This window comes from Thalassophryne amazonica, chromosome 7 (genome assembly GCF_902500255.1).
Source record: "Thalassophryne amazonica chromosome 7, fThaAma1.1, whole genome shotgun sequence".
NCBI classification, from domain to species: domain Eukaryota; kingdom Metazoa; phylum Chordata; class Actinopteri; order Batrachoidiformes; family Batrachoididae; genus Thalassophryne; species Thalassophryne amazonica.
In genome coordinates, this window is record NC_047109.1 from 29,662,005 (window position 1) to 29,675,136 (window position 13,132).

Below are 13,132 nucleotides of genomic sequence, written 5' to 3' on the forward strand. Positions count from 1 at the left end.
GTTGACGCAACTCCTTGTTTAGACATGAAAACAAACTGTTACAGTAGTCTAAACGTGTTGACACAAAAGCATGAATAATAAGCTCTAAATCATTTCGAGACACCATTTTCCTGAGCTTAGAGATGTTTCTTAATTGAAAGAAGCAATTCCTCGTCAGCTGTTTACAATGCTGTACCAAAGACATGTCTTTGTCAAAGATGACACCCACGTTTCGAAGACATGATTTAGCAGACTGGCCCAGGTCTCCCAAGTACTGCTGAATACCTGGAATATGGGCATTAGGGGCAATAACCATGTCTGTTTTGTCTGCGTTGAGCTGAAGAAAGTTATTCGTTAGCCATTGTTTTATTTCCGCCAAACAATGGAGGAGGGAATCAAGCCTCTTAATCTCAGATGGCTTAAAGGAGCAATAAAGCTGGATGTCATCCGCAAATAACTGGTAAGAGACATCAGTAAATCTTTGAATGATCCTACCTAAAGGGGTCAAGTACAATAAAAACAAAAGGGGGCCCAATACAGAACCCTGAGGGACTCCACATAACAGGTCCGCAGACTCTGACCTTATCTGGTTAGCAAAAATGCTAAAGCTACGCCCAGACAGATATGAGAAAAACCACCGAAGAACTGACCCCGACATGATCCCTCAATCTATTCAGCAGGACCTGGTGGTCAACAGTATCAAAGGCAGATGACAATCCAAAAGAACCAACACGGTGGATTTCCCAGCATCAGCAGACATAACGTCACTGGACACTTTCAAAAGAGCCGTTTCCGTAGAGTGTTGTCTACGAAAACCAGACTGAAACCTGTCATGAATGTTATTCTGATCCAGGAAGAGTGTCAGTTGGTCTGAAACCACCCTCTTGAGGATCTTAGACAGGAATGGGAGCTTAGAAATAGTTCTAAAACTACTTAGCTCCATTTGATTTAAACCTGTTTTTTTCAGTAGAGGTAACACTATGGCATGCTTGAAAGCACTGGGAAACACACCGGTGGACAAAAAGATTTACCATTCTAGTAACACACGGACCAATTACCTCAAATACTTTAATAAAGAGCCTGTAGGGAAGGATGTCCGATGAGCAAGAGGAAGGTTTCATCTTGCTCACCAATGCCGAAATATCAGCAAGTGTCACAGCCCTAAATGAAGATCAAATGCTGAGGACAGGCTCAATAACAGTAGAAGTACCACACAGGGAGGGTGGAATTTTATCCTTAGTCAACTTGATTTTGTCAATGAAAAAACTCAAAAAAGCATTGCTGTCAGCTTCAGAAAACAGGAGTAACTGAAGCAGCAGGACATACAAGAGCGTTGATTGTATCAAACAACACTCTGGGATTCTTATTCACAGACACCAGCTGATGTATGTAGACAGAGCAGGCAATCTCAGCCATTTTGTTATATGATAAAAGCAGCTCCCTGAGATGAAGCCTGTGAACCTCAAGTTTAGAGGATTTCCACAGGCGTTCAGTCCTACGACAGTCTCTTAAAACTTAAGACCTCTTCATTTATCCAAGGGCACTCATTTTTCTGTAAAGACACGTATTTAACAGGAGCCAACTGATCAAGAATAGTATCACAGTGTTGGTTAAAACACTGGATAAAATTGTCCACATCAAGGAAATCAGTGAACAAACAAGGATTAAACATAAAAGAAAATCTTTCTGCAGTATCAGCAGTGATGATACGCCTCCGAGACTTAGCTTCTAAGGGTTTCTGATCAGAGCTGAAATGCAGGTCAAACGAAACAAGACTATGGTCGCTCAAGTGGACATCTTTTATAGACATATTTAAAATGTCTAGGCCAAGTGTAAAAACTAAGTCTAAAATGTGACCCTTTTGGTGAGTGGGCTCAGAAACGTGTTGCACAAAATTAAAAGCTTCAGTCAATGATAAAAGCTCTATAGCAGAGCAAGATAACTTGTCATCAACATGAAGGTTAAAATCTCCAAGAATTAAAACAGATTCCAACATTATAATAGAGGATAAAACGTCACTAAAATCCTTAAGAAAGGTAGTAGCAGGGCCAGGAGGGCGATAAACCAACACAGAAAAATGGATTTGAGAAACCCACCTTGACCAACTGTGATTCAAAGGAGGGAAAATCCTGTGACTGTACCCCTTTACAAACATAATCCTCTTTATAAACGATGGCAAGGCCCCCACCACGGCGACAGGGGCAGGGCTTCCCAAGGACACAGAACCCAGCAGGGCAGAGCTCATTTAAATTAAGAAATTCCTCTTCTCTCTGCCAAGTCTCCGAAAAGCACATTAAGTCCAACATTTCTGTTGATATAAGATCATTCAGGGAAAATGATTTATAGGAGATTGAACGCACGTTCAATAAACCAAGGCACAAGGTGGAAGACGTCACGTAGGCGCTGTCTGAGGCTCGCAATGGGATAGGATGAAGACAGCGGTCACGTGGACTCCGGCTGATCAGAGCAGGCGGAGGCGTAAACACGATAGTGCACAGTAGCGATGGAACTACGCCACCAGGATACCAGCACTGCAAAAAGTCTAGAACACCCGTATCTAACCGAATAGGTGTCGATGCAGATGTGCCATCGCACACATCAAAGAGAGGAATGTGGTAGAGGAAGCGAGCCCATCCTCGGCCGCCGGCGCTCACGCCCAAACGCGCCGCTGCACGCCTTCTCTTCACCTGGACACCAGCCTCTTCTCCTCTTCTCCAAAAAGCCTTTTTTCCTCAGTCTCCTGCGGATCTTACACGGCGCCCGCAACAGCAGCGGATAATCAGGTGAGTCGGAGCCGATAGTTAGGGGCGGAGGAAACTCCTGGTTGTACCTGTCTCGTGTAGCAAATAGGGTCTCCATTGTCTCCTTGATATGAAACAAAGAGTCCTGATCGTAAGCCCGTAAAGCCAAGACACCTCCATCTGCTACTCGGGCTGCTAAAATAACATATGTTGTAAAAGTGGCCATTAGTAACCAACACAACAGGGGCCGAGCGATGGCCATGCCAGTCACAGGCGCCATCTTGGAACCCCCACACTTCTTGAAGGGGGCCAACATGAGGTCACGGCCAATGTAGGTGAGCAGCCAGCTGGCCTACTGGAGTCCAAAGCAATGACTGGTGGGCAGCTGGATGACCCACCAGAGTTCACTGCGGCAATGAATAGGTTCCTGGATGATCCACTGGAAGTCCTGATGGATGGACAGCAGTAGGGCAATCACATGGCCCACAGGGGTCCACAATGTCAGGGCAACCATACTGCTCACAGTTGGACCAGCTTTTGCAGGATCGGAGGCGAACAACTCCTGTGCAACGACATCAAAAGAGGAACCATCATCTTTACCTCCTCTGGAAAAGAACCAGACCTGCACACCAGCCTGAAACACAAAGCAGATGATGGTTGTACATTCCCTGTATGTGCTATATGCATGCTTTAGCTTTTGTAAGACCTGTAGAAATTGGTGCTACAGTGAAGGTCTGTGGGCAGCCTCTGACCTTCTACAGTGCATAACATACACACATGACGTGCACCTGTCATGCATAATTTTGTATATATGGCCATCGGGTATTGCGACGACCTGGCGTCCGTCCGTCCATCTGTGTACAGCCTAAGTCCGGTTCTATTACTGCTACAGGCTTCAAATTCACAGGGAAGATTCTTGGGACACAGACCTTGGAGAAATTCAAAGATAGCTGGCCTTGACATATTTTAAGCGATATTTTGAGAGATTAAAATCCCACATTCTGTTTGAACCTGTTCTGTTTTCTTTTTGAGTGGTGGCCGTGACAGCCAATCAGAGTAGAGCTGTACAGTAACGTCAGTCAGTGGCTGGTCTCTCCAAAACTCCTTTGTTTTCTTTGTTTATATGCATGTTTCTTATATATTATGTAAAAGCTAGTGAGAAATAAACACTTCTAAAACCAAAAAATGCTGTTTTTGGAACCCAATAACAACTTTGAACTTATTTTGAGGACATTAGCATGGTGACGTCACAGGCTGGGAGCTAGCTGCATAACTGTTTCATTTGTGTGTAAATATCATCTTTGTCATACAACCCCAATTCCAATGAAGTTGGGACATTGTGTAAAATGTAAATAAAAACAGAATACAATGATTTACAAATCCTCTTCAACCTATATTCAGTTGAATACATCACAAAGACAAGATATTTAATGGTAAAACTGACAAACTTTATTTATTTTTATTTATTGGACAAAAAAGGAAAAAGAACATCCAGATTGTTATCAGCGCGAGTTCAAAAGCCAGCATCTGTGATGGTATGGGGGTGTGATAGTGCCCATGGCATGCGCAACTTACACATCTGTGATAGCACCATCAATGCTGAAAGGTACATCCAGGTTTTGGAGCAACACGTGCTGCCATCCAAGCAGCATCTTTTTTCAGGGATGTCCCTACTTATTTCAGCAAGACAATGCCAAGTCACATTCTGCATGTGTTCCAACAGCATGGCTTTGTAGTAAAAGAATATGGGCACTAGACTGGCCTGCCTACAGTCCAGACCTGTCGCCCATTGAAAATATTTGGCACATTATGAAGCACAAAATATGACAATGGAGACCCCGGACTGTTGATCAACTGAAGTCGTATATCAATCAACCAAGAATGGAAAAGAATTCCATCTACAAAGCTTCAACAATTAGTGTTCTCAGTTCCCAAATGCTTATTGAGTGTTGTTAGAAGGAAAGGTCATGTAACACAGTGGTAAACATACCACTGTCCCAGCTTTTTGGAAACGTGTTGCAGGCATCCTTTTCAAAATGAGCAAATAGTTGCACAAAAACAATAAAGTTTATCAGTTTGAACATTAAATATATTGTCTTTGTGGTGTATTCAACTGAATATAGGTTGAAGAGGATTTGCAAATCATTGTATTCTGTTTTTATTTACATTTTACACAACATCCCAAATTCATTGGAATTGAGGTTGTACTAAGGAGTGGATTCTGTATGGCCATTGTACCATACATGCCTGATTGGTGGATTGCTGCAGAGATAGCTGTCCTACTGGAAGCTTCTCCTCTCTCCACAGAGGAATGCTGGAGCTCTGACAGAGTGACTGTCGGGTTCTTGGTGACCTCCCTGACTCCTTCTCCCCCATTCACTCAGTTTAGATGGATGGCCAACTCTAGGAAGAGTCCTGGTGGATGTGAACTTCTTACATTTACTGATGATGGGGCCACTGTGCTCATTGGGACTTTCAAAGCAGCAGAAATATTTCTGTACCCTTCCCCAGATTTGTGCCTCGAGACAATCCTGTCTTGGAGGTCTATAGACAATTCATTTGAATTCATGCTTCATTTGCGCCGTGATTACTTTCCAGATGTTCTGTACATGGGAGACTCAAACCTAGATTTGATCTGTTTTCTTCTGTTAAAATCTGTCTCTGCTCCACTCCTCCAAGCAATAATTTATGCTGCAAGAGGTAAACTTTCTTCCATTAAGCCCCCCCCCCTTTTTTTTTTTTTAGTTACATCTGATTCAGAACATAAAAATGATTTTACTATTTTGGAGCAGCTGAATTATTGTTGAGATAATACTTGCTGAACAGATCACATTGTCATGTATGATTGCAACTATGTGTGGGGTGTCTCAGGGTTCAGTTTTGGGCCCACCGGTATTTACATTTTTTTTTTATGTATCTAGCACCTTTGCTTCAGATGTCTACAGTTATGGCTACCTGTCACTTGGTCTGTAAGTATAGCTTTCATGTTACAAACCTGGAAGCTCCTATGACTACAGTGAAAAATCACGTCATCATATACAGTGAGGAAAATAAGTATTTGAACACCCTGCGGTTTTGCAAGTTCTCCTACTTAGAAATCATGGAGGGGTCTGGAATTTTCATCTTAGGTGCATGTCCACTGTGAGAGACATAATCTAAAAAAAAAAAAAATCTGGAAATCACAATGTATGATTTTTTAATAATTTATTTGTATGTTACTGCTGCAAATAAATATTTGAACACCTACCAACCAGTAAGAATTCTGGCTCACACAGACCTGTTATTTTTTCTTTAAGAAGCCTTCTTATTCTGCACTCTTTACCTGTATTAATTGCACCTGTTTGAACTTGTTACCTGTATAAAAGACACCTGTTCACACACTCAATCAATCGCACTTCAACCTGTCCACCATAGCCAAGACCAAAGAGCTGTCTAAGGACACCAGGGACAAAACTGTAGACCTGCACAAGGCTGGGATGGACTACAGGACAACAGGCAAGCAGCTTGGTAGAAGACAACAATTGTTATGATTATTTATTAGAAAGTGGAAGAAACACAAGATGACTGTCAATCTCCCTCGGTCTGGGATTCCATGCAAGATCTCACTTTGTGGGGTAAGGATGATTCTGAGAAAGCTCAGAACTACACAGGAGGACCTGGTCACTGACATGAAGAGAGCTGGGACCACAGTCACAAAGATTACATTAGTAACACATGATGCTGTCATGGTTTAAAATCCTGCAGGGCAGCAAGGTCCCCCTGCTCAAGCCAGCACATGTTCAGGCCCGTTGGAAGTTCACCAGTGACCTTCTGGATGATCCAGAGGAGTCATGGGAGAAGGTCATGTGGTTAGATGAGACCAGAATAGAGCTTTTTGAAATCAACTCCACTTACCATGTTCAGAGGATGAGAACAACCCCAAGAAAACCATCCCAACCGTGAAGCATGGGGGTGGAAACATCATACTTTGGGGGTGCTCTTCTGCAAAGGGGACAGGACGACTGCACCGTATTGAAGGGAGGATGGATGGGGTCATGTACTGCGAGATTTTGGCAAACAACCTCCTTCCCTCAGTAAGCGCATTGAAGATGGGTCATGGCTGGGTCTTCCAGCATGACAATGACCCCAAACACACAGCCAGGGCAACTAAGGAGGGGCTCCGTAAGAAGCATTTCAAGGTCCTGGAGTGGCCTGGCCAGTCTCCAGACCTGAACTCAATAGAAAATCTTTGGAGGGAGCTGAAACTCCAAACCTGAAAGATTTGGAGAAGATCTGTATGGAGGAGTGGACCAAAATCCCTGCTGCAGTGTGTGCAAACCTGGAGAAAAAACTACAGGAAACATTTGACCTCTGTAATTGCAAACAAAAGGCTACTGTACCAAATATTAACATTGGTTTTCACAGGTGTTCAAATACTTATTTGCAGCAGTAACATACAAATAAATTATTTTAAAAAATCATATATTGTGATTTCCGGATTTTTTTTTTTTTTTTTTTTTTTAGATTATGTCTCTCACAGTGGGCATGCACCTAAGATGATTTTTAAGTGGGAGAACTTGCAAAATCGCAGGGTGTTCAAATACTTATTTTCCTCACTGTAATTTACTTTTGAAGAGAATGGTCACTGGTTGTGCTTGATGTCAGTGTCAGTATTCTCATTTGACAATAATGGTGGATACTTGTTCAATCCATCATGGTAAAAAAGTGAAAAAAAATGTTGGTGTGGTTGTTGATGCCAGTTTTTCCAATTATCTATACTGTATATCAGAAAATGCTTTTATGTATTTTCATAATATTGTTTTAATGGTTGAGACCTCAGGTTATGCCTCTGTCTATTCCAGAACTGATTATTGTAAAGTTCTGTCTCATGTGCCCAGAGCTGCTATTAGAACTATACTCAACAAAAAATATAAACGCAACACTTTTGGTTTTGCTCCCATTTTGTATGAGATGAACTCAAAGATCTAAAACTTTTTCCACATACACAATATCACCATTTCCCTCAAATATTGTTCACAAACCAGTCGAAATCTGTGATAGTGAGCACTTCTCCTTTGCTGAGATAATCCATCCCACCTCACAGGTGTCCCATACCAAGGTGCTGATTAGACACCATGATTAGTGCACAGGTGTGCCTTAGACTGCCCACAATAAAAGGCCACTCTGAAAGGTGCAGTTTTGTTTTATTGGGGGGGGATACCAGTCAGTATCTGGTGTGACCACCATTTGCCTCATGCAGTGCAACACATCTCCTTCGCATCATCCGTGAAGAGAACACCTCTCCAACGTGCCAAATGCCAGCGAATGTGAGCATTTGCCCACTCAAGTCGGTTACAACGACGAACTGGAGTCAGGTCGAGACGCCGATGAGGACGATGAGCATGCAGATGAGCTTCCCTGAGACGGTTTCTGACAGTTTGTGCAGAAATTCTTTGGTTATGCAAACCGATTGTTTCAGCAGCTGTCCGAGTGGCTGGTCTCAGACGATCTTGGAGGTGAACATGCTGGATGTGGAGGTCCTGGGCTGGTGTGGTTACACGTGGTCTGCGGTTGTGAGGCTGGTTGGATGTACTGCCAAATTCTCTGAAACGACTTTGGAGACGGCTTATGGTAGAGACATGAACATTCAATACACGAGCAACAGCTCTGTTTGACATTCCTGCTGTCAGCATGCCAATTGCACGCTCCCTCAAATCTTGCGACATCTGTGGCATTGTGCTGTGTGATAAAACTGCACCTTTCAGAGTGGCCTTTTATTGTGGGCAGTCTAAGGCACACCTGTGCACTAATCATGGTGTTTAATCAGCATCTTGGTATGGCACACCTGTGAGGTGGGATGGATTATCTCAGCAAAGGAGAAGTGCGCACTATCACAGATTTAGACTGGTTTGTGAACAATATTTGAGGGAAATGGTAATATTGTGTATGTGGAAAAAGTTTTAGATCTTTGAGTTCATCTCATACAAAATGGGAGCAAAACCAAAAGTGTTGCGTTTATATTTTTGGTGAGTATATTTAAATGATTCAAAATGTAGCTACAGGAGTTTTAGCTGAAGCCAAAAAAAGTTACAGCATCACTCCATAATTGACATGTCTTCTTTGGCTTCATGGACATGTGAGGGCAGAGCAGAATGACTGCAACTTTGCATTAAAGGGAATCAGTGAAGGTGGTTCAATCTGATTCAGAAAATTCCCCCTGGAGATGTTCTGGCCATGTCAGAAAGGGAACTGACCCAGAAAATGCTGGCTGTAGTAAGTTTGCCATTTTACAAAGAAGGCCTTGGGATCTTCCAACTGGAGCAGAAGGTTTTGGCACCAAAGTAGACTTCACTTAACCTGCTCCAACCACAGCATGGATAAGTGGTGAACAGATAGGTGCATGGATGGAATTTAATAAAGCTTAACTAGTAATTACAAGGCAGTGACTTCTTTATGTATTTGTATTACATATACTGTGGCAGCATTTTAAAATGAGGTTTGTAATTAAAGTGCTGACTGCATTGACTTTTGCAAGACTTTGAACATGATTTATTTCTCTTGAAAAGTGAAATGTGTAATTATTATTATTGAATGTGAAGTTTTTCAAGTTTTCTGCTGAACATTTTCAGCTAAAATACCTCAAGTGCAAATGAGTCAAGTGGATGATGAGAGCCATCTTTTGTGAGCCACACATGCAGACTAGCATTTTGAAAATCAATGAAAATGTTATTGACTGTTTTCCGCCCATATCTCAAGTACATGCCATCATTTCAAAGAAAGGAAAGTGTAAATCTTTGAAGAGCATGTGCAAAGCGTGTCTAAGGTATCACAATGATTAGGCTAACACTGTGTGCCTCCTGTGTGTTGCACTGATGCATTCTGGAAATTTTTGGTGGAAATGTCTGTGGAGGAGTGTGCACGATGCTGTCAGCTTGCTGAGGAGTGGTGAGTCAGTCGACGTGGTGTAACTCAGCATTGACCCATACGAGCTATGTACACATGAGCAATGCTAAAAATTTTGTTGCTTTATTCATTTGCAAATCTAACACACGTACACAATACTTGCATGTGTTTGAGAGTTTCTCAACCTCAACATTGCATAACTGAAGAAAAACATGGCAAGTGTTGGAGGTGTTCACTGGAGGCGATTCTCAGTATGTGGAGCCAGTCTGAGTAAATATGAATGGCTGCATATTGAATATTACATGTGTAATTATACAATCCTCATCACACCTATTTTTACATTTGTCTTCAGTATGTGAGGAATTTTGTACTAAAAGAATATCCTGTGCATCTGTTAATTATTTGCAGCACCTCTCTTTTACATATTTTATGTTACAGCCTTATTTCAAAATTAATGAAATTGTTTTTTTGTCCTCACAATTCTACACACAATACCCCATGTGAATTTGAAAAAAATCTGAAAATGATTATTTTTTTTTTTTTTTTTGCAAATTTATTTAAAAATCAAACAAACAACCTAAGAAATCACACGTACATAAGTATTCACAGCTCAAAATTGAGCTCAGGTGCCTCTCGTTTCCACTGATCATCCTTCAGATGTTTCTACACCTTAATTGGAATAAAACAGGAAAATTCAGTTGATTGGACATGATTTGTAAAGTCACACACCTGTCTACACATAAGGTCCCACAGTTGACAGTACATGTCAGAGCACAAACCAAGCATGAAGTCAGTGGAATTGTCTGAAGACCTCTGAAACAGGATTCTCTGGAGGCACAAATCTGTGGAAGAGTACAGAAACATTTCTGTTGCTTTGAAGATCCCAATGAGAACAGTGGCCTCCATCATCCATAAATGGAAGAAGTTCGGATCTGCCAGGGCTCTTACTTAAGCTGGCCACCCATCTAAACTGAGCGATCAGGGGAGAAGGGCCTTAGTCAGAGAGGTGACCAAGAACCTGATGGTCACTCTGTCAGAGATCCAGCATTCCTCTGTGGAGAGAGGAGAACCTTCCAGAAAGGACAGCCATGTCTGTAGCAATCCACTAATCAGGCCTGTATGGCCTGTATGGCCAGATGAAAGCCAGTCCTTAGTAAAAGGCACATGTTAGCTCACCTCAAATTTGCCAAAAAGCACCTGGAGGACTCTCAGACCATGAAAAACAAAATTATCTGGTCTGATAAGACAAAGATTAATCATGATGTCAGGCATCATGCTTGGAATAAATCAGGCACCATCCCTACCGTGAAACATGGTAGTGGCAGCATCATGCTGTGGGAAAGTTTTACAGCAGCAGGAACTGGGAGACTAGTCAGGATTGAGGGAAAGATGATTGAAGCAATGTACAGAGACATCCTGGGTGAAAACCTGCTCCAGAGTGCTCTTGACCTCAGACTGGGGTGACAGTTTATTTTTCAGCAGGGCAATGACCATAAACACACAGCCAAGATATCAACGTAGATATATATATATATATATATATATATATATATATATATATATATATATACGAGGGCTGTCAATAAAGTAACGGTCCTTTTTATTTTTTTCAAAAACTATATGGATTTTATTCATATGTTTTTACGTGAGATGAGAATTGTGCAGCTTGCTTCTCACTGCTGTGGCGTGCGGACAAGTGATCCTCCACCTGTTGTGAGAAGCTGCTCATTTGCATAAAGCTTAAAATACAGACCTGAATGTGTTGCTGATAGTGTGTGTCTTTTGAAGGATATTAGTTGTAACTGCTGACTTACCTCACCTCTTCTATCCTTCGCAGAGAGTCGGTTTGTCGTGTCCACCTGGGGGGTGTTTGGCGGTAACAGTGAGTCCAGAAGCGCCGGGCTTCGATCCTTTTGGGCACTGGAGAGCGTGCCAGCCTTCACTCCACCAGAATGACGCTGTTTTAGTTTCTACACTTTATTATGCACCAGAGGGTGAAAAAATAAATTGTTTTTGTTATTGGAACCGCTTTCTGGTTATTTTAGCGCTGGGTTCCGTCAGACGCAGGTCCGCTCCTCAACCCGCGTCGACACATAACAGTTACCATGAAGTGGATCAGCACAGAGCATGAACAGGAGAATAAATCAGAGAAGAATAATAAGAAAATAAACACAATGACAAAACTAGACTGAAAATGACTCATGACTGAACTATAAAATAGAAGATAACCAGATGACAAAACAAACAAAGGCTAACAAATAACAAATAACAGAAATGAGAACAGCAAAAATAAACAGATGATAACTAAATGATAATGAAAAACACAAGTGGCAGAACAAACTGGAATGGAACTGAACGTATGGCCAAAGTATAGAAGTAACAAAGAAACAAAGTGGCAAAGCAAAATGGAATATAGAATAAACACATGATGAAAATAAACAACTAATAAAACAAAGTTGGGGCAGATGGTGAGCAAAAGAAAGGGGAAAAAAAAGGCCCAGATCAGGGACAAATCATGACAAATATTTTGTGAGATGATTTCAGTATGATGAACCATCTTATTTTCTTGTACTAGGCTGATCTGTAATGTAGTCTCCATGACTGCTGTTATTGCTGCCACTTTTATCACATGTGCTACTGTGACAAATATTAAACAATTATGTCAATTACTACTTTGAGAGTTCTGCTGCAATTACCGATGCCACAACTACAGATTGTCACCAGAACTGCTGAACTCCACTGCTGCCATTCTTCTAATATAGTCTTATGCCACCTGTTGTGTATTTGTGTGGTTTTATAGAGCCTGCAGACTCCCTCTAGTGATCAGATCGAGGAGGGTCCAATGTTTGGCGAAGCAGCAGGGTCTGTGGGAGGAGTTCAAGACTTCCTGTCTGAGATCAGTGAAGAGGATGTAGAGTTGCTTCGGCAGAGAGAGGAAGGCCTGCTGCAGATCGAAGTAAGAACACAGACACCAGTCATTGATTGTACAGCAAAACAAAGCATCAAGTTCATATCTTGAGTACAATATTTTATGACACTGCTGTCTCTTGGTATATATATTGCAAACAGCCAATCACATGACAGAGACTCTGTGCAGTAAGTCAGGCAGACATGGTTCAGAGGGTCTCTTTTACTTCAAAGTCACTTTGAATGTAACGTGGTTGTTTGTGCTAGATGACCTGATTTGGGTTTTTCACATACAGCTGATCTACAGTACTTGTTTTTTTTTTTTTTTTCCCACACACAACCATCTCTTGTATCTAAAGAAAATAAGTTTGTAAAAAAATCCAGTGTCCAGTGAGTGATAGTTCTCTGGGAAAAAAAATGCCATGTTAAGGGTAGAGTCTCCAGATTGGGTCGAGCTGATAGAAAGCCAACAGCAGCTCAAATAAACACTTGTTGCAACCTAGGTGTGCAAAAGAGCATCTCTGAAACCACAACACACCAAATTTGAGGTAGATGGGCAAACAGTCACAGGAGACCTCACCTGATGTCACGGCTCTTAGTTAAGAACAAGAACCTGACGCTAG

The 13,132-nt window shown here is 41.8% G+C and overlaps 1 protein-coding gene across 1 annotated transcript in view; it reads left to right on the forward strand.

Moving 5' to 3' along the window:
- The first annotated feature begins 2,974 nt into the window (after window positions 1-2,974).
- Window positions 2,975-13,132, forward strand: part of LOC117513410 (syntaxin-12-like) — a 417,092-nt gene continuing 406,934 nt past the window's right edge. The window contains exons 1-3 of the mRNA XM_034173594.1: window positions 2,975-3,051; window positions 3,264-3,390; window positions 12,403-12,558. Of these exons, the coding sequence (XP_034029485.1) occupies window positions 2,975-3,051; window positions 3,264-3,390; window positions 12,403-12,558 (360 nt within the window). The remainder of the gene's footprint in view (window positions 3,052-3,263; window positions 3,391-12,402; window positions 12,559-13,132) is intronic.